Source organism: Oncorhynchus clarkii, chromosome 2, assembly GCF_045791955.1.
Source record: "Oncorhynchus clarkii lewisi isolate Uvic-CL-2024 chromosome 2, UVic_Ocla_1.0, whole genome shotgun sequence".
In the NCBI taxonomy this organism is placed as follows: Eukaryota; Metazoa; Chordata; class Actinopteri; order Salmoniformes; family Salmonidae; genus Oncorhynchus; species Oncorhynchus clarkii.
This window is the reverse complement of record NC_092148.1, coordinates 50,646,528-50,667,656: the sequence shown is the minus strand read 5'-3', so window position 1 is coordinate 50,667,656 and position 21,129 is coordinate 50,646,528. Positions and strand designations below refer to the sequence as shown.

At 46.9% G+C, this 21,129-nt stretch overlaps 1 protein-coding gene across 2 annotated transcripts in view; it reads right to left on the bottom strand.

Moving 5' to 3' along the window:
• The window catches only part of LOC139369307 (DENN domain-containing protein 5B-like), a 58,054-nt gene that overhangs the window by 21,364 nt on the left and 15,561 nt on the right, over positions 1 to 21,129 (bottom strand). Inside the window, exons 2-15 of one of the 2 annotated variants that reach the window (XM_071108635.1) lie at positions 17,592 to 17,701; positions 15,728 to 16,436; positions 15,411 to 15,598; positions 9,199 to 9,699; positions 8,789 to 9,020; positions 6,922 to 7,072; positions 6,692 to 6,779; positions 6,311 to 6,430; positions 5,667 to 5,819; positions 5,481 to 5,565; positions 5,153 to 5,228; positions 4,915 to 5,043; positions 1,132 to 1,253; positions 96 to 241 (exon numbers count right to left, since the gene is read on the bottom strand). In XM_071108635.1, the coding sequence (XP_070964736.1) occupies positions 96 to 241; positions 1,132 to 1,253; positions 4,915 to 5,043; positions 5,153 to 5,228; positions 5,481 to 5,565; positions 5,667 to 5,819; positions 6,311 to 6,430; positions 6,692 to 6,779; positions 6,922 to 7,072; positions 8,789 to 9,020; positions 9,199 to 9,699; positions 15,411 to 15,598; positions 15,728 to 16,436; positions 17,592 to 17,701 (2,810 nt within the window). The remainder of the gene's footprint in view (positions 1 to 95; positions 242 to 1,131; positions 1,254 to 4,914; positions 5,044 to 5,152; positions 5,229 to 5,480; positions 5,566 to 5,666; positions 5,820 to 6,310; positions 6,431 to 6,691; positions 6,780 to 6,921; positions 7,073 to 8,788; positions 9,021 to 9,198; positions 9,700 to 15,410; positions 15,599 to 15,727; positions 16,437 to 17,591; positions 17,702 to 21,129) is intronic. The other variant, XM_071108636.1, reaches the window with a different exon arrangement.

Below are 21,129 nucleotides of genomic sequence, written 5' to 3'. Positions count from 1 at the left end.
ACATGCATGTGTTTGCACATGTGTGTTTGATGGAGAATTCCCAAACCAGTAGCTTCCATCCACGCCACCCAGTCCAGAGGAACGGAGCATCTCACCTGGAAGACGATCTCCTGTGTGTTCTTGGGGATCTGCCTGACCCCAGAGTCACCCAGCTCTCCAGACACACACACCCAGGGGTTGGACATTGTCATGGCAATGCTCAGCTTCTTCATGGGCGTTATGACAACACGGTATGGAATGCCTGAAGGGACACAAGAGACTTTTACATTTTGGTCATTTAGCAGATGCTCTTAAGGCGAGGCGGTGAACACATTTCAGTGCAATGTTAGATGCCTTACCTTACTGCAATGTTAGATGCCTTACTTCTAGTTCAGGGTTCCCCAACCTCACAGAATTTGTCCCGCGGGTGGTTTTATTTGCCCCCCCCCCCCCAAATTGGACATAAAAAGTGATTTTAATTTAAGAAATCTGTTCCCAAGTATTCTCACGCATAATAGAGCCACGGGATCGTCTACAAATATAAACAAGGTCTGAAATGATTATATTTTACTCAAACATAATGTCTGTTTTGGCTTCTCGCGGTCAATTTGCAGTCTACACATTATTTATAATTAAGTTCATGGCCCCTTCATTTACTCAAGACATTTAAAAAAAAAATGTAATCGGCCCGCGGCTGAATCTAGTTGATGATCCCTGCTCTAGTTTAAACCAGCTAACAAAGTTCGGTTCCCTAGTACGCTAGTGGTAACGTTCCACTATCCAAGATGCCAGTGTTCTAAAAACATTCCTTCTTAAAACGTTTCAGGGACTGTCTTAAGAACTGTTTTCAGAACTGCAGGTAGATGTTGACTTATGATATGAATGTAATGTTTCTGCAAAATCAATCTAATAACTGTAACGCTCTAATAACATTAGGAAAACAGTCTCATACTGTTGTCATACAACCAAATAGGAACAAGGAACCCAACGAGAACACCCCCCCCCCCCCCCCCCCGATATGTTCCAGGAACGTTTCTGGTTTCAGTATCTTGGAAGCTGGGACGTGTTCATTAGGACCCGCAACAAATGAACACATTTAGCAAAAAGCTAAAAAGGAACGCTTCTCATTGAACACAGCCCTGCTACACTTACTGATGGAGAGGAATGTGCGTGTGAAGCAGAGGTAGTCCACAGTGTTGAGGGACAGCAGGTGGAACAGGAACTGCTCCCTCTCCTCCTCACACAGTAGGAACGCGTGGGGCTTGTACAGCTGCCTGTAGGGAGGGGACCGAAAAGTGAACACACACACACACACACACACACCTCACAGAGAGAAGGAAACGAAGCATACGTCTGAAGATTCATCTGTCATTGCCCTTTTCACGTCATGGTGACGACCCGAAACGTGGATGCTCAAATATTTTCTTTTTCACATGGTCCTTTCCAGCACGGTCCTAGCAACTATCGTGGAGGTGCAACCAAGCCAGCTCAGTGCGGCTTCCCAAACTGTTTTATGATCAATTGTTTCCATATGGCATTTTCATTGTAAACAATTCTGACTTTGCGAGTAAGGATGTCTTCGGTATAACTTCATTTGACCACCACTGACTTCTTAGTGGCTCAGCTCTGCTCAGCTCAAGTTTCAAGTTTTAATGGCACATGCACAACTACAGTGAAATGCCTTTCTTGCAAACTCAAAACCCAACAATGCACTAATCAATAACAATTGAATAAAAAATGCGCAATAAAGTAAGCATACTATATACAGGAAAACAATTATTAAGTCAGTTCCAATACAATATTTACAATGTGCAGGACTACTGGAGTGATTGAGGTAGATATGTGGAGGGGTAAGGTGACGAGGCATCAGGATATATGATAAACGGTAGCAGCAGCTTGTACAGTGCCTTGCGAAAGTATTCGGCCCCCTTGAACTTTGCGACCTTTTGCCACATTTCAGGCTTCAAACATAAAGATATAAAACTGTATTTTTTTGTGAAGAATCAACAACAAGTGGGACACAATCATGAAGTGGAACGACATTTATTGGATATTTCAAACTTTTTTAACAAATCAAAAACTGAAAAATTGGGCGTGCAAAATTATTCAGCCCCTTTACTTTCAGTGCAGCAAACTCTCTCCAGAAGTTTAGTGAGGATCTCTGAATGATCCAATGTTGACCTAAATGACTAATGATGATAAATACAATCCACCTGTGTGTAATCAAGTCTCCGTATAAATGCACCTGCACTGTGATAGTCTCAGAGGTCCGTTAAAAGCGCAGAGAGCATCATGAAGAACAAGGAACACACCAGGCAGGTCCCAGATACTGTTGTGAAGAAGTTTAAAGCCGGATGTGGATACAAAAAGATTTCCCAAGCTTTAAACATCCCAAGGAGCACTGTGCAAGCGATAATATTGAAATGGAAGGAGTATCAGACCACTGCAAATCTACCAAGACCTGGCCGTCCCTCTAAACTTTCAGCTCAAACAAGGAGAAGACTGATCAGAGATGCAGCCAAGAGGCCCATGATCACTCTGGATGAACTGCAGAGATCTACAGCTGAGGTGGGAGACTCTGTCCATAGGACAACAATCAGTCGTATATTGCACAAATCTGGCCTTTATGGAAGAGTGGCAAGAAGAAAGCCATTTCTTAAAGATATCAATAAAAAGTGTTGTTTAAAGTTTGCCACAAGCCACCTGGGAGACACACCAAACATGTGGAAGAAGGTGCTCTGGTCAGATGAAACCAAAATTGAACTTTTTGGAAACAATGCAAAACGTTATGTTTGGCGTAAAAGCAACACAGCTGAACACACCATCCCCACTGTCAAACATGGTGGTGGCAGCATCATGGTTTGGGCCTGCTTTTCTTCAGCAGGGACAGGGAAGATGGTTAAAATTGATGGGAAGATGGATGGAGCCAAATACAGGACCATTCTGGAAGAACACCTGATGGAGTCTGCAAAAGACCTGAGACTGGGACGGAGATTTGTCTTCCAACAAGACAATGATCCAAAACATAAAGCAAAATCTACAATGGAATGGTTGAAAAATAAACATATCCAGGTGTTAGAATGGCCAAGTCAAAGTCCAGACCTGAATCCAATCGAGAATCTGTGGAAAGAACTGAAAACTGCTGTTCACAAATGCTCTCCATCCAACCTCACTGAGCTCGAGCTGTTTTGCAAGGAGGAATGGGAAAAAATTTCAGTCTCTCGATATGCAAAACTGATAGAGACATACCCCAAGCGACTTACAGCTGTAATCGCAGCAAAAGGTGGCGCTACAAAGTATTAATTTAAGGGGGCTGAATAATTTTGCACGCCCAATTTTTCAGTTTTTGATTTGTTAAAAAAGTTTGAAATATCCAATAAATGTCGTTCCACTTCATGATTGTGTCCCACTTGTTGTTGATTCTTCACAAAAAAATACAGTTTTATATCTTTATGTTTGAAGCCTGAAATGTGGCAAAAGGTCGCAAAGTTCAAGGGGGCCGAATACTTTCGCAAGGCACTGTATGTGAGTGGCTGTGCGGGTGTGTAGAGTCAGCATAAATGTATGTGCGTATTCTGTGTGAGTGGGAAAATGATGGAGTGAGGGATTGTGTGTGTGTGTTGGAGTGAGTGTGTATAGGGCCCTGTGAGTGTGCATAGAGACAGTGCACAAATAAAGGGTCAATAAAGATACAAGGTTAACGCAGACCGTCTGCGTAGCTATTTTGTTAGCTATTTATCAGTCGTATTGCTTGGGGATAGAAGCTGTTCAAGAGCCTGTTGGTGTCAGACTTGATGCACCTGGACCTCATGCCGTGCGGCAGCAGAGAAAACAGTCTATGGCTTGGGTGGCTGGAGTCTTGAACAATTTTCCGGGTCTTCTTTTCAGACCGCTTAATATACAGGTCCTGGTTGGCAGGTAGCTCGGCCCCAGTGATGTACTAGGCTTTCAGCACAATCCTCTGTAGCGCCATGCGGTCAAAGGCGGTGTTATTGCAATACCAAGCAGTGATGCACCTAGTCGATATGCTCTCAGTGCTACAGCTGTAGAACCTTTCCAGGATTTGAGGGCCCCTGCCAAACTTTTTCAACCTCCTGAGGGGGAAGAGATACTGTCGCGTCTTCTTCACGACCGTGCGTGTGTGTTTGGACCAGTGGTTTGGACACTGAGTAACTTGAAGCTGTCTACCTGCCACACTCCTGCCCTGTCGATATGGATGGGGGCGTGCTCGCCCCCCCGTTTCCTGTAGTCCACGATCATCTCCTTGGTCTTGCTGATGTCGAGGGACAGGTTGTTGCTCCGGCACCACACTGCCAGGTCACTGACCTCCTCCCTGTATGCTGTCTCATCGTCGCCGGTGATCAGGCCTGCCACCGTCATGTCGTCAGCGAACTTGATGGTGCTGGAGTCGTGCGTGGCCATGCAGTCGTGGAAAGAACAGGAAGTACAGGAGGGGACGAAGCACACACCCCTGTGGGGCCCCCGTGTTAAGGGTGGCAGATGTGATGTTGCCTACCCTCACCACCTGGGGTCTGCCCGTCAGGAAATCCAGGATCCATTTGCAGAGGGAGGTGTTCAGACCCAGAGTCCTAAGCTTGGTGACGAGTTTAAAGGGGACAATGGTGTTGAATGCTGAGCTTTAGTCACTGAACAGCATTTCTCACGTAGGTATTCCTCTTATCCAGGTGGGTGAGGGCAGTGTGGAGGGCAATTGCGATTGCATCGTCTATGGATCTGTTGGGGCAGTATTCATATTGGAATGGGTCTAGAGGGGGCTGGGATGGCGGAGTTGATAGTGTGCCATAACTCTCAAAGCACTTCATGATTACAGAAGTGAGTGCCACAGGGCGGTAGTCATTGTAGCATGAAGTTCGTAGGAACAGGAATGATGGCGGTCAGTAGTGTGAAGAGGGTATATGTGATATGTGTGTATACCTGATTAGGTTCTGGTTGGCCAGCAGCAGTTTGAGGTGTTGCGAGAGCACTTTCTTCTCCAGGGAAAGATGGATCCAGGCCCGCGCCCGACCCACCTCACTGAGACCCTCACTCATAGTCTGGACAAACCTAAAACAAACATGTTTAAAAACGCTATCAGAAATTCAACGGTTTTCAAAGATAGCACTGTTTTGGGTTGTGTTGCACTGTCCATTTGGGTTATGTTGCGCTTTATTACCTCATATCCTGTACAAAGGAGCCCTTCGGGGGTGCAAGCCCCTCCTCTAGCCTCATGCTGTCCAGCCCATTGGACACTGTAACCAGGAAGAGAGAGTGATTGGCAGATGTGATCAGACTTGACAGAGTACACCTAACTATTATCTTGTTAATGACAGGTGATGCTAACAGACCAGAACATAGAATGATTGAGGCATGATTAGATAGATTACTATACTACATTCCTTGTATGTGTCTAGCCTGGTCCCAGATCTGTTTGTGCTGTATATTAAATTCCAATGATCATTGTCATTGGCAGCACAAACAGGCTAGAAGGTATCTGCTCTGACCTGGTGACTCGGCAGGTGATGGTGGCTCCATCTTCTCTCCATTGGCCTGGCAGTGGAGCAGGTGGGACCACAGAGCCGACCTTCCCTGGACGGTACAAACACTCAATCACACACTCAACCACGGCAAAACAGCAGTGTGTGATTACAGTATGTTTGAACGTGTGTTTGTGTATGTTTGTTACGAACCTGTTTGAGCAGCAGCCCGTGGCCCCAGGTCCTCTCCAGCAGGTCACAGAGGCTGTGGATCAGTGTGTTATCCTGCAGGCCTGTGATGCTGGCCTCACCCTGACCCAGCTCCACACTCTCCTTCCCCATCCTCTCCATCAACATACGCCTGGTCTGCACCACACAGAGACACACAACAAACACTAAATCGGGCCTAAATCCTGACTTCTTACTCTTAGCCTGCGTCCCAATTCTACACCCTTCTACCGAAGTGTGGACTTGATTTAAGGATTTTAGGTCCATGACGGGGCACACTTTAGGAGAAGTGTGGAGAATTTGGACACATGTCAATACATGATTCATGCAAGGGTCAGAATTAAGCACCCGCAACTCAAGTTAGGAGGACTTGGCCCTCATTGAATGTAGTCTTGATTTATGTTATCATTTCAAGAATCAGAGGTCACAAAACTGACATTTTTCAGCTACAGATGCACTGCACACTCACACTGCATTTCTCCAAAAGTGGAGAACAATATAGGGAATATGGTTCCATTTTGGACAATCACTCTGTATATCTACCTCTAATATGCTGTGTGATTGTTTAGAGTCGATGCCCAACTGAAATATGATGTGCCCCTGCTGTGGTGGGTCAGGAGACCCCTTACCTTCAGGCGACATTCACTCAGGAGCCCCTCCACGAACCCCCGCTGGATTTGAGTGACAGCTGAGGGGGAGGGGTCAAGAAGCTTGGACTGGTGTAGGCTCCTCCTCCCCGGGGAATACTTCTAACGGATAAACCCAGAGAGCACGAGCCAATCAGACACAAAAATAATGTTAATTCTGAAAACAACCAATAACTCCTTTCCTAGCCCCTACCCATCCTGGGTTTGTAGATCGGACTAAAACAGAAAGGGACTACCTGGCTCATTTCATTTTTTCCACTTTTTTCATGCAAAGAAATGTGAAGGCATCACCATATTGCTTACACCAGTTAAGGGAAAGGGCTAGTGGTTGATTTTGGACAGGGCCATAAAGCAGGTGTTTACCTCTCTCTGGTCATTGCCCAGTCCTGATGTCGTGTCATTGGTCACTGGTCTCTTAATGTCGCTCCTGCGAGTGTTACGGCTTGACCACCTGCACACAGGGGCAACTGCATCAGACTCAATGTACATTGTGTGTTTGTGTGCATGCAGGTGATTTGTGTGCATGTGTGTGTGTTTAGGTCATTCTTGTGTGTGTGTGTGTCAGTGTGTATATATGGGTGTATGTCACTTACTTATTGGTGTTATGTCCCTGTGCCAGTACATCAGCCTGCAGCCTGGGGAAGCAGCCCTGTTGGTGTCGACCCTGGCCGATCCTCATGTCCAACAGGTGGGGGTGGATGGCCGTGTGGTCAACCTTCAGCAGCCTGCGTTCCATGGCCTGGGCTAGGGATCAGAGCAAAATAGAGGTGGGCGATGTGAGTGGGGCCTACTGGAGAATGCTGTAGGAAAGGCAGTGCCAATTAACCTTTTCACATTATAGTGCTGACCCAAACCGTACTGTGCTGTCTCTGGTATTATCCTTCCACACGGTCATTTCCAGAAACTATGGTAGATGTGTAACCAGGCTAGGGCAGTAAAATAATATGAATATATGCCATTTCAAAGTGACTTACAGACATGCGTGCATCGTTTTTGTATGGACGGTCGCAGCAGGAATCGAACCCACAATCCTAGCATTGCAAGTGCCATGCTCTACCAACTGAGCCACACAGGGCAGCGTTATCACTTCCTCATTTCTAGCTTTTTATTCCTCTACATAGAAGTCTTACATTGAATGACCATTGTATAAGCCTGTTTCTGAATAGAGAATTTCTGATCAGTGTCATACTGTATGTAAGTCTATGATCTGTAAAGCTCTTTGTACATAACCTCGGTCATGTGTTGTTGTCACGATATGGAAGTGAACCCTATCTGGTTCCCTTTGAAAGACACATTTCTGGGAAACCCAAGGGAGAGATAAAGGGAGAAACAAACAGAGAGAGAGAGAGAAACAGAAAGAGAGAGAGAGAGAGAAAGAAACAGAAAGAGAGAGAGAGAGCGAGAGAGAGAGGGAGAGCGAAAGAGAGAGAGAAACAGAAAAAGAGAGAGAGAAAGAGAAACAGAAAGAGAAAGAGAGAGAAACAGAAAGAGAGAGAGAGAGAAACAGAAAGAGAGAGAGAGAGAAACAGAAAGAGAGAGAGAGAGAAACAGAAAGAGAGAGAGAGAGAGAGAAACAGAAAGAGAGAGAAACAGAAAGAGAGAGAGAGAAACAGAGAGAGAGAGAGAGAAACAGAGAGAGAGAGAGAGAAACAGAAACAGAAAGAGAGAGAGAGCTTGGCAGAGCACTTGGCAGTACTTCAAAGCCGAGAGTTTTGGGGCTCTCATTATAGGGAAAAAATGTACTGTTTTCTCCCTCCTCCTCTCATCATATGCTACTTATCCCCCCCCCCCCCCCATCCTCCACCGCTCTAAAGTATCCCCTTCTCAGTCTACCTCCCTTTCTCCCCCCCCATATATCATTTTCTACCTCTTTTACCCTCCACTCTCCCTTTTTTACAATTTGGTCTTCTCTCAGAAGCTAACTTAATTTCCCCTCTAATTTCACCAGAACAAATACCCCACTCATCTTTGATTCTATGTCGCAGCCGCCCCGCCTAAATCTTCCCTCTTTTGTTTCCCTCTTCGTTTAGTGGAACAGAGGGAATATAGGGAGGAGAAAGAAAAAAAGGCCAAGACGAATCCGCTAACCCATACAATGCGAGATGTGTGGTGGTTACATAATGGTTTGAAAGTCACATTCCGGGTTTTGGCGACTCTAGGATCTTTACCTAATCTCTGCCTCTCAATATACTCTGTGCATTGGACAAACGGACCGTGTTCATCAGGCACCAGCAGACTACAAGAGTGAGGGACTATCTGAACTCATTTTCGTTTACTGTTGCAAAAGATTTTAAAATATTTTCTAATGAACATGACCCAGAGATAGGAGGACTGGGGGGCTTGCCCACCGGATGCAGTTAGCAATAATAACAATAATTATAATAATCATAATAATGGAAATGTGAGTACTACTGTAGCACCCCTGGATCCAATTTCCACACCCTGCAGTCACCCACCCACCTGACTTGTGGAGCACGCTGCACTTCCTGTAGCGACGGTTGCCGGGGTCATCCTCGAACGTGTCGTAGAGGTGCTCCCTCTCCAGGCGGCCGTCGAACACACGCTGCAGCGGCTCCTGGTCGGCCCAGCGAGACAACACCTTGCTGTCCAAGAATGATGAGAACATGGCCGTCTCCAGGAACCAGGACAGGAAGTGCAGGTGCGGGGCAGGCTGCGCCGACAGGAAGGAGCCCTGGTGATACCACTAACCAGTTAAAGCAGTAACAGCGGGCGAACATTGCTTCTATCCTGAATGAGAGCTTCTTGTGAATGTATGTATGATTACTGACTGTGAAGGAGTAGCCTATGGATGTAATGCGTGTCTATGGTATTCCTTCAGTGAGTGACTGTCGATCAATCTTCACCATTACCTTATCAAAGTTGCTCGTTCCGTCACGGTTGCCTAGCCAGGACTCCAGGTCGGGAGCGCTGTGGATCACAAACTCTTCGTACCTCCCGAAAATGACGGCAAAACGCCCTGCGAACACCTCCCTCAGCTGCACGTTCATTTTGGCCGCATTCAGTTCCTCCTCCTCCTCCTGGAACGCCCGTCCAAGGGTCTTTCCCCCCTCCACCCCTCCTTCTCCACACCTCCTGGCCAGTGCCTGCAGTCGTTCCAGCACGGCCAACTCCTCCCCTCCCAGGTTCCCATTGCGCCTGTCTTCCATCAGGTCCTCCAGGACGAGGCTGCTGAGGCAGAGGGGAGCGGCAGGGGCGGGGTTGGTGGTGGTGGCGCCACCATGTGGCTGGAGGCCGAAACGCAGCAGCACCTCGTTCAGCTCGAGGATGAGCTCGGGCTGGTCTGGGAAGAGGGGCAGGTCCTCGGGTGGATCCACGCGGTGGTTGTCTATGTCCACAAAGCACAGGTTGGCCTGGAAGGGGGACAGATCAAAAAACATGTTACTCGTCGTGTACATAGTTTACAGCGGGTATAAAAAGGTGCAGCGAAATGCTCGTTTCAAATCCCTCTCTTCCCCAGATCACCCTCTCTTTTCCTCATTTCACCTACGTCTCATCTCTCCTTTCACCTCCTCTCTCCCTTTCTTCTCTAAAAACCCTGTCTCTCTTGGCATACTAGTTTCACGTAGCCTGGTCCCAGATCTCTTTCCGCTGTATAGTCAACCAGAACAATTGGAGTTGGCTAAACAGCCAAAGATCTGGGACCAGGCCAAGTTCAAATCAAATCAAATTTTATTTGTCACATGCGCCGAATACAACCGGTGTAGACCCTACAGTAAAATGCTTACTTACAAGCCCTTAACCAACCATTTAGTTTTAAGAAAATCCCTAAAAAGTAAGAGATAAGAATAACAAATAATTAAAGAGCAGCAGTAAATAACAATAGCGGGGCTATATACAGGGGTACCGGTTCAGAGTCAATGTGTCAATGTGCGGGGGCACTGGTGTCGATGTAGGTAGAGTTATTAAAGTGACTACGAATAGATAATAACAGAGAGTAGCAGCAGCATAGGGGAGTGGGGGGGGGGTGTCTAGGTAGCAAATAGTCTAGGTAGCAATTTGATTAGCTGTTCAGGAGTCTTAGCTGTTTAGAAGCCTCTTGGAACTGGACTTGGCGCTCCGGTACCGCTTGCCGTGCGGTAGCAGAGAGAGCAGTCTATGACTAGGGTGGCTGGAGTCTTTGACAATTTTTAGGGCCATCCTCTGACACCGCCTGGGATAGAAGTCCTGGATGGCAGGGAGCTTGGCACCGGTGATGTACTGGTCTGTACGCACTACCCTCTGTAGTGCCTTGATGCAACCAGGATGCTCTTAATGGTGCAGCTGTAAAACCTTTTGAGGATCTGAGGACCCATGCCAAATCTTTTCAGTCTCCTGAGGGGGAATAGGTTTTGTCGTGCCCTCTTCACAACTATCTTGGTGTGCTTGGACCATGTTAGTTTGTTGGTGATGTGGACGCCAAAGGAACTTGAAGCTCTCAACCTGCTCCACTACAGCCCTGTCGATGAGAATGGGGGCGTGCTCGGTCCTCCTTTTCATGTAGTCCACAATCATCCGCTTTGTCTTGATCACGTTGAGGGAGAGGTTGTTGTCCTGGCACCACACGGTCAGGTCTCTGAACTCCCTATAGGCTGTCTCGTCAGTGATCAGGCCTACCACTGTTGTGACATCGGATAACTTAATGATGGAGTTGGAGTCGTGCCTGACCGTGCCGTCATGAGTGGCCCCCATGTTGAGGATCAGCGTGGCGGATGTGTTGTTACCTACCCTCACCACCTGGGGGCGGCCCATCAGGAAGTCCAGGATCCAGCTGCAAAAGGAGGTGTTTAGTCCCAGGGTCCTTAGCTTAGTGATGAGCATTGAGGGCACTACGGTATTGAACGCTGAGCTGTAGTCAATGAATTGCTTTCTCGCATAGGTGTTCCTGTTGTCCAGGTGGGAAAGGGCAGTGTGGAGTGCAATAGAGATTACATCATCTGTGGATCTGTTGGTGCGGTATGCAAATTGGAGTGGGACTAGGGTTTCTGGGAAAATAGTGTTGATGTGAGCAATGACAAGACTTTCAAAGCATTTCATGGCTACAGACGTGTTCTTGGGCACAGGGACTATGGTGGCCTGCTCAAAACACTCGGACAAGGAGAGGTTGAAAATGTCAGTGAAGACACTTGCCAGTCGGTCAGCGCATGCTCGCAGTACACTTCCTGGTAATCCGTCTGGCCCTGTGGCCTGGTGAATGTTGAACTGTTTAAAGGTCTTACTCACATCGGCTGTGGAGGGCGTGATCACAAAGTCTTCCGGAACAGCTGGTGCTCTCATGCATGTTTCAGTGTTATTTGCCTCGAAGCGAGCATTGAAGTAGTTTAGCTAGTCTGATAGGTCTTAGTCCCGTATTGACGCTTTGCCTGTTTGATGGTTCGTCGGAGGGCATAGCGGGATTTCTTATAAGCTTCCGGGTTAGAGTCCCGGCTCCTTGAAAACGGCAGCTCTAGCCGTTAGCTCAGTGCGGATGATGCCTGTAATCCATGGTTTCTGGTTAGGGTATGTACGCACAGTCACTGTGGGGACAACGTCCTCGATGCACTTATTGATGAAGCCAGTGACTGATGTGGTGTACTCCTCAATACCATCGGAAGAATCCCTTAACATGTTCCAGTCTGTGCTAGCAAAACAGTCCTGTAGTTTAGCATCTACTTCATCTGACCACTTATAGACAGAGTCACTGGTGCTTCCTGCTTAAATTTTTGCTTGTAAGCAGGAATCAGGAGGATAGAGTTATGGTCAGATTTGCCAAATAGAGGGCGAGAGAGAGCTTTGTACGCATCTCTCTGTGTGGAGTAAAGGTGGTCTAGAATGTTTTTCCCCCTCTGGTTGCACATTTTTTACACGCTGATGGAAATGAGGTGAAACTGTTTCATTGCACATCCCCTCATTCACTGACAAAATGTTTGTCAATGCGGAAAACAGTCAGAGAAACGAGTCGACCTCTGGAGAGAAGCTTAGCAGGCACTGGCCTGACACAGACTATGTCAGAGACCGACACCATGAAATCCCATAACAGCATCAACAGTGTGCTCTGCTTAAGTGACACTCTGTTGGTCCAAATTCAGCACTGACGTTATGCCATGGTCCAGTTTTCTTCTTAACTGCATGTGATGAGACAGATTCACACAGACCACCATTTGTTTACAGTTCTAGTTTAAAGGCCCACTCCTCAACTTAAGACAAGACAGTGATATTCATCATGAACAGTGGGTATCATTCATTTAAATGATCAAACATGTCTGTAAATATCAAAGAATGTGCCTTTAAAAGTTCATAGGATTGAAGCCTTGTCGCTCCACTTCTCATGGGAAAGCTTGCAACATAAACCACGCCCTCGCCTTCCCCCTCAGAGTATGTTGACCCAATTTACCATGACAAAATATGTTGACATCCCACTGTACTGTGACAAATCAGCTAAATGCCATCAAAAGCTATGTGCTTTTTCAGAAAAGGATACAGATAAAACGCACTTAATCCTGCTGGAAAAAAGGGGTTGTAAGACAGATAGATATTTAATACACAGGATAGGGTCGGGATGCGTTCCACAATCTGCTAAGTGTGCATTCTATTGCTGCCTCCTGTGGCCCCCCTACCCTCTCACATACATCCAGAAATAAACTGTGGAATTCTTAAACCTTAATTATTCACGTTGTCTGATATCTTTAGATATGTGTTGCTCAGTGCCTTCCTCCTCCCACCTCTCTCTCTCTACTGATGTCTCCTGCTCCCTCTCTCTGGGCCAGCTCTAGCACTTCAAAGAAAACTCCTAAAATCGGTGTCCCAAATGGCACCTTTACACAGGGAATAGGGTGCCATTTGGGACGCATGCCTAGCGAAATGCTTGTGCGAAACGACTCGATCTTTCGTAGAGGGATGGAGAATTTGATTTGGGGAGAGAAGGGAGAAGCGGAGGCGCTCGCCAGAGGAGCTATGTGAATTTCTATGTTCTCCAACACCAGAGAGCTCGGGGGGGGGGGGGGGGGGGGGGGGGGGGGGGGGGTGTTATAATGCAACTAGAATAGGATGGATTAGTGCAGGCACTGCAAGAATGCAGCAAATGTTACAAAGCTCTTTTCACTGCCTGTTACATTGCGTAATGGAATGCCTGTTATTAGAATGCACGTTACAGTGAACGGTACATTGTGTTCGAATGCTTGTTGGAATGTTTTTTGCAAGGTCAGTGAATGCCTGCTAGAATGCCAGTCAGAAGGTGTATCAAAATGCCTAGTAGAATGCTACAGAGAATGAACTATACTGAACAAAAATATAAACGCTAAAATGTGGGGACCGCCCATGTTTCATGAGCTGAAATAAAAGATCCCAGAAATGTTCCATACGCACAATAAAGCTTATTTCTCAAAAATGTTGTGCACAAATTTGTTTACATCCCTGTTAGTGAGCATTTCTCCATCCGCCTGACAGGTGTGGCATATCAAGAAGATGATTAAACAGCAGGATCATTACACAGGTGCACCTCGTGCTGGGGACAACTCTAAAATGTGCAGTTTTCACGTAACACAATGCCACAGATGTATAAAGTCTTGAGGGAGAGTGCAATTGGCATGCCGACAGCAAGGATGTCCACCAGAGCTGTTGCCAGATAATTTAATGTTAATTTCTCTACCATAAGCCACCTCCAGCATCGTTTTAGAGAATTTGGCAGTACGTCCAACCACCCTCACAACCGCAGACCATGTGTATGGCGTTGTGTGGGCATGCGGTTTGATCAACACTATGCAAAGGAGACGTGTCGCGCTGCATGAGGCAAATGGTTGTCACACCAGATACCGACTGGTTTTCTGATTTACGCCCCTACCTTTTTTGTATTACATTATTTACAAAATTTTTTATAAAGGTATCTGTGACCAACAGATGCATATCTGTATTCCCAGTCATGTGAAATCCATATCTGTATTCCCAGTCATGTGAAATCCATAGATTAGGGCCTACTGAATTCATTTCAAATGGACTGATTTCCTTATATGAACTGTATCTCAGTAAAATCTTTGGAATAGTTGCATGTTGTGTTTATATTTTTGTTCAGTATAGAATGCTTCAAAGTCTATGGTATAGCCAGTTGGTTTGGCCAGTTGAATTGTAATTGAAGAGTGGATTTAAAACTAACTAGGTGTGTGGACTCAGCAACCTCCCACTCTTATTAAAGAAATATGAACTTTGGACTACATGAGAACATCGTTTGTCCTACTGCACCTCCCAGTTCTGGTCAACTTCAAAAGATTTAAAAATGGTTGCTCCCTCTTGGTCAGGTCGTATTTAAAGAAGAAATGTGTTCTCAATAACTTGACTGGTTAAATAAAGGCATTTTGAGGGTAAAACTGTTTTTTTTTTTAAGCCACCGTTACATGCCTACAGTTCCAAACACAAAGCACTAAGCAGGCACATACACAGATAGGACTCTACCTCTACCCTTTGCCCTTCCAGTCTCCAAAGTGCCCTTTTGGGTGGTGGTATAATCCCCCCATCCCCCCCCCATCCCGTGTCCGTTGGCTGCGCATGTTGATCTGCCCTGTACGGAGCTCTCGCACGCCCCGTGGCGCAGTTTCTCCGCTCCCAGTCTGCCCTGTACTGAGGTTGCACATGCCCGGTATCCAAACATGCATGGCTCGAGAGATGCGGTCACCGGTTAAGTGTGTGTGTAGCTACCAAGTTTAAATATCAACAGTACTGCCACAGCGGTGTAACATTTGATCAACACGGCCTACATCATCGCCAATATTAGGTCTGGTTGGCGGATACGCGCAGCAGAGAGACAGACACAGAGGTCAATCTTAACCAGTCAAAGAAATGGAGCTAGCTGACTAGCGGGTTTACATCAACCATCAACATCAATGATCAGCTGATGGCCCACCCCTTTTCTCCGATGTCAATCATCTCTTTAGGAGGCACTGTAACTAGCTTGCTTACAATTTGTGACGATGAGTGTGTTCTTGCAGAAATAAATAGGCCTATGCTTCATTTTTTTTGTAAATGTTCACTACAGAGGAATTTGGTATGTTAGGAAGTATGAAAGTATAATTTTCAACGGTCTGTTTATGGCCCTGGTACTAAGTACATTCAATACCTCATGGGACAGATCCAAAGTGGAGCATTGGGAGCAATCCTTCCGTTGGATGCCCATCAAGAAGGGCACGGGGGCATCCAGGAGATGGTGCAGGGGCACGGGCAAGATGGGCAGGTAGACGTGCTGCCACTGGAATGGAAACAGTAGGTTGGTGATGCCCTCTGCCACCGTCATCAACCGCTGGTAGTCTGGAGACAGAGAGGCGCATGATGGGAAATTAACAAGTGCACACTTTTGGGTTACATTTGAAAAATGATCAAAACACAACCTAGGCTGGTGATCTTTCAGAAAATGCTGCCTGATCTTTTGGTGCTTACCCTGTGAGTAGAGCAGGACCTGGGTCTCCAGCAGCACAGAGGTGAGCAGCCTCACCATATTCTCCACCCCCAGCAGTGAGAAGGCCTCTCCTAGTGGGTAGTCCCCGAGCGGGAGCTCCTCAGGGCCGGGCTGCTGGCACACGATAGGCCCCTGGACCCCGTGGAACCGGAGCGAACGACCGGGCGGCGGCACGGGTACCTCGTACAGGATGTTGTGGATGTAGCTCTCCAGCGGCAGTGGCGGGGCCGCGTGCGATGTCACCGCCTGGTGCAGCTGGGACAGGAAGTGGCGGGCGGCGTGCAGGAAGGGGAGGGGCGTGAGGAGGCAGAGGGCCTTGGAGGCATACAGGGTGTCCCGGGCCGGCTGGAAGGAGCCCGCTGCGCAGCCCAAACAAGCCGACATTGGGCGCGCTGCCAGGGAGTCGGCATCCAACTCATCCAGGCTGCTCACCAGAGAATCCATGCTGGATGTGGAGGGGGAGGAGGCGGAGGAAGATGACGAAGAGGAGGTGGAATAGTGCTCCACATGGTGCATCTGATGAAGGGTCTGCATCGCCGTGGTGATCTGGGCATTCGTCACCGCTTCGTAGTACGTGTGCACGAAGCCGTAGGAGCGCGTGCCGTCGTCCTGGGCGACCGTGAAGGAGTGGAAGTGGTGCTCGCGGCCGTCCGCCTGACTACGGAACGACAGGCCGTGCGGCATGCAGAGCTGGGGATGAGAGAGAGAGAGAGAGAGAGAGAGAGAGAGAGAGAAAGAGATGAAGGAGGAAGATGGAGAACGAGAGATGAAGAAAGGAGAGAGAGGGTGAGGAGAGAAATATGAAGGGAGGAAGAGAGACATGGGAAGAGGAATGAGGTGAGGTGGGGAGAAAAAGAGCGAGAGAGAGGAGTGAGAGGATGGTGAATGGAATAGAGGTGGGAGAGATGTCGAAGGAAGAGCGAGTTGCGATGTTTTAGAGGACATAGCAGAGGAAAAAGTAAATAAAGGGGAGAGAGAGAGAGAGAGAGATAGGAGAGGAAGACGAGGTAGGGGAAGGTACAGAAAGAGAGGCAAACAATCTCAACTGCCTTCAATAGCCTGCTCTTAAATCAAACGCAAGTGATTATGGACAGGGATGAGAGGGGTCAAACCATTCTGAAGAGCTTTCATTCTGACAAACAACATTAAAGACTAGCGGTTAAAAGGGCCCTTATTTGTGGAAAGAACCAGAGTGTGGCTCCATGAAAAGGCGCTCTATCTGCTACAAAGTACCTCAGGGTCTGTAGGGAGACTGCTCACAACAAGTTTGAACTTTTCACCAAAAACAACTCAAGTTTTTTTTAAATTGGTTCATCTATGTTAGTAGATTGTGTTGAGTTCCTGCCCTAACGCTTTTATCATCCAGACTTGTTTATACAAGAGTGTGCCACAAAAAGAAACACTTAAAAACGGAAAATATTCTCTCATTCGCATGAAAGATAAATGCATTATGGTACCGGAGAACAAAACAAAGACGTGACGGCACAGCATTTAAGGCTCTTGCAGTGCCAAACAATCAAACATCTGCCCAACCACTTTCAAATGGTTCAATTAAAGCTAGTTAGCATTGCGCTAACGCTAGTTAGCCACTTCCTTCAAAACTGCACGCAGAGACATAAAAATGGTCTCCACCAGTTCATCTGACTCTGGGGAAGGATCCCATTAACAAAACAATAGTGCACAAACAACAAATGTAAAGTCCTCTATTCTGTGTAAAATATGTGCACAACAGAAGCTATACTTTCTTGTAATGAATGCATGAAATGAGGCCATTTTCAAAACAACCACCTTTCCATAAAGGGCTAAAACAGCCAAAATGAATGTATCCTAGCCCCACTGTCTTACCATGTTGACTGCATCTCTGTTGAAGGGACTCCTGTCTGTGCTCTCAGGGTAGTGGGCCAGAACCTTGGATTTGAAGGACCTCCGTAGGGGGCTCTGCTCAAAGCTCTCACCTAGGAAAGAGAGAAAGGGGTTGAAAACGAGTGGCGGGGGAGAGAGAGAGAGAGAGGGTAGAGACAGACAGATGGAGAGAACAAGTATGTCAGCATTGCAATACTGGCACAGACAAATTCAGAGGGACAAGTGACCTTCATTTCCCGCACTGAATTCTTAATAAGGGGACAGGGCGGAGAGCAACACTGTGGTTACCAGACAGGGTCAGGATTTAATATCTGAGACAGCAAAGCTTTTGGCCCATCATCTGATATCAGCTAAAAACTCTGTGTGTGTTGAATACCTTTAATGAGCCGTGAGTGAGATGGTAGAGGGGTGAGACTAGAGATGGAAATTAAGTTAACCCGCTTGCCCGAGGCTAGTAATTTTCAGACCGGGCTAGTAGAAAATGTAGAGAGGTGAGACAGAGTTGGGCAACAGCAGAGAGAAGAGATAGTAGAGGGGTGAGATATCAGTGAGACAGTAGAGGTGAGAGAGAAGTGATACAATAGATTTGTGACATTACTGGGACAGTAGAGCGGTAAGGCAGTAGAAGGGTAAGGCAGTAGAGAGGTGAGACCGTTAGTGAGACAACAGAGAAGTGAGGCAATAGGGGTGGTTCTGCAGTGAAGGGGGGAAGCCCTGCCAAGTCCAGACTTATATAACGACCAACCCTGAGGTGCCTTCAAAGCAGCTACAGTGCCCACATCCCCTCACACTGCACCATCGTCAGAAAGTCAGATAGAGGAGGAGAGAGAACAGGGGGACAGGTAGGGTTGTCATGATCCCAGGCATACTCTGAAGTATCGTGTCAAGGAGACAAAACATTAATCTGACTTTCTGTTGTCACCCAGAGTCACGTTTGTTTATTTTTTAAAGCTATATCACACAGTATTTCACATAGAGCTGGTTTGTAAAAGACCATAAAGTTCAGTCTGCTTCATGAAAATCCAGTATTGTCGTGGTATTGCAATATTGGTATCGTGACAACCCTAGGGGATAGGAGGGTTGATTTGGAGAGGGAGATAAGTGAGGAAGGGTTAGAGGAGATGAGGGGGGGATTTGATTCAAGATGTTGTAGAAGCAGGAGCAATGCACAGAACGCATCCCAACGCTCTGCAGGGTGAACCTGACTGTTTACAGTACGCGGATACAAGCTGAAACTGGGTCTTGATAGCAAAGAGGATCTTTGGTTTGGCTGGAAATAAGAAAACACACTACATCGCACCATCCATGTCATAGTTTCAGCAAAGTGAAAGTGTTTTTTTGTTTGTGTAGCAGACTATCAAATGAAAAAACGTACTACATTTTCTGACACACGTATGGTATGTGTACATGAACTGAAGGGAAGGAGAGAATTCAGTGACACACACTTCCCCTGACCTTGATGTATAACCTTGTCTGCCTGATGCATCTCCTGCCTCTCACACTGTCCCCTGTGTCAACTGCCTGCTCCAATTACATACAGATAGCTGTGTCAAATCAAATCAAATCAAATTTTATTTGTCACATACACATGGTTAGCAGATGTTAATGCAAGTGTAGCGAAATGCTTGTGCTTCTAGTTCCGACAATGCAGTAATAACCAACAAGTAAACTAACTAACAATTCCAAAACTACTGTCTTATACACAGTGTAAGGGGATAAAGAATATGTACATAAAGATATATGGATGAGTGATGGTACAGAGCAGCATAGGCAAGATACAGTAGATGGTATCGAGTACAGTATATACATATGAGATGAGTATGTAAACAAAGTGGCATAGTTAAAGTGGCTAGTGATACATGTATTACATAAGGATGCAGTAGATGACATAGAGTACAGTATATACGTATACATATGAGATGAATAATGTAGGGTATGTAAACATTATATTAGGTAGCATTGTTTAAAGTGGCTAGTGATATATTTTACTTCATTTCCCATCAATTCCCATTATTAAAGTGGCTGGAGTTGAGTCAGTGTGTTGGCAGCAGCCACTCAATGTTAGTGATGGCTGTTTAACAGTCTGATGGCCTTGAGATATAAGCTGTTTTTCAGTCTCTCGGTCCCAGCTTTGATGCACCTGTACTGACCTCGCCTTCTGGATGATAGCGGGGTGAACAGGCAGTGGCTCGGGTGGTTGTTGTCCTTGATGATCTTTATGGCCTTCCTATAACATCGGGTGGTGTAGGTGTCCTGGAGGGCAGGTAGTTTGCCCCCGGTGATGCGTTGTGCAGACCTCACTACCCTCTGGAGAGCCTTACGGTTGTGGGCGGAGCAGTTGCCGTACCAGTCGGTCATACAGCCCGCCAGGATGCTCTCGATTGTGCATCTGTAGAAGTTTGTGAGTGCTATTGGTGACAAGCCGAATTTCTTCAGCCTCCTGAGGTTGAAGAGGCGCTGCTGCGCCTTCTTCACGATGCTGTCTGTGTGAGTGGACCATTTCAGTTTGTCTGTGATGTGTATGCCGAGGAACTTAAAACTTACTACCCTCTCCACTACTGTTCCATCGATGTGGATAGGGGGGTGTTCCCTCTGCTGTTTCCTGAAGTCCACAATCATCTCCTTAGTTTTGTTGACGTTGAGTGTGAGGTTATTTTCCTGACACCACACTCCGAGGGCCCTCACCTCCTCCCTGTAGGCTGTCTCGTCGTTGTTGGTAATCAAGCCTACCACTGTTGTGTCGTCCGCAAACTTGATGATTGAGTTGGAGGCGTGCGTGGCCACGCAGTCGTGGGTGAACAGGGAGTACAGGAGAGGGCTCAGAACGCACCCTTGTGGGGCCCCAGTGTTGAGGATCAGCGGGGTGGAGATGTTGTTGCCTACCCTCACCACCTGGGGGCGGCCCGTCAGGAAGTCCAGTACCCAGTTGCACAGGGCGGGGTCGAGACCCAGGGTCTCGAGCTTGATGACGAGCTTGGAGGGTACTATGGTGTTGAATGCCGAGCTGTAGTCGATGAACAGCATTCTCACATAGGTATTCCTCTTGTCCAGATGGGTTAGGGCAGTGTGCAGTGTGGTTGAGATTGCATCGTCTGTGGACCTATTTGGGCGGTAAGCAAATTGGAGTGGGTCTAGGGTGTCAGGTAGGGTGGAGGTGATATGGTCCTTGACTAGTCTCTCAAAGCACTTCATGATGACGGAAGTGAGTGCTACGGGGCGGTAATCGTTTAGCTCAGTTACCTTAGCTTTCTTCTTGTGTGTGTGTGTGTGTGTGTGTGTGTGTGTGTGTGTCTCATGCAAGCCACTGGTGTGTACCAGCGTTGTGCTCCATCCAGGATTTTGGAATTGACTCCCATTCAACTCATGAGTTGAAATTCCAATTGGCCACACCATACATGATGTAGAATTTGAGTGACAGGAAGTCGAATTTAATTCAGTGCAATTCAAAGAAATTCCACTCAGTCATAGAACATGAGGTTTCATTGAGTCTGACAGGTCGCACTTCCAGATATCAAAGAAT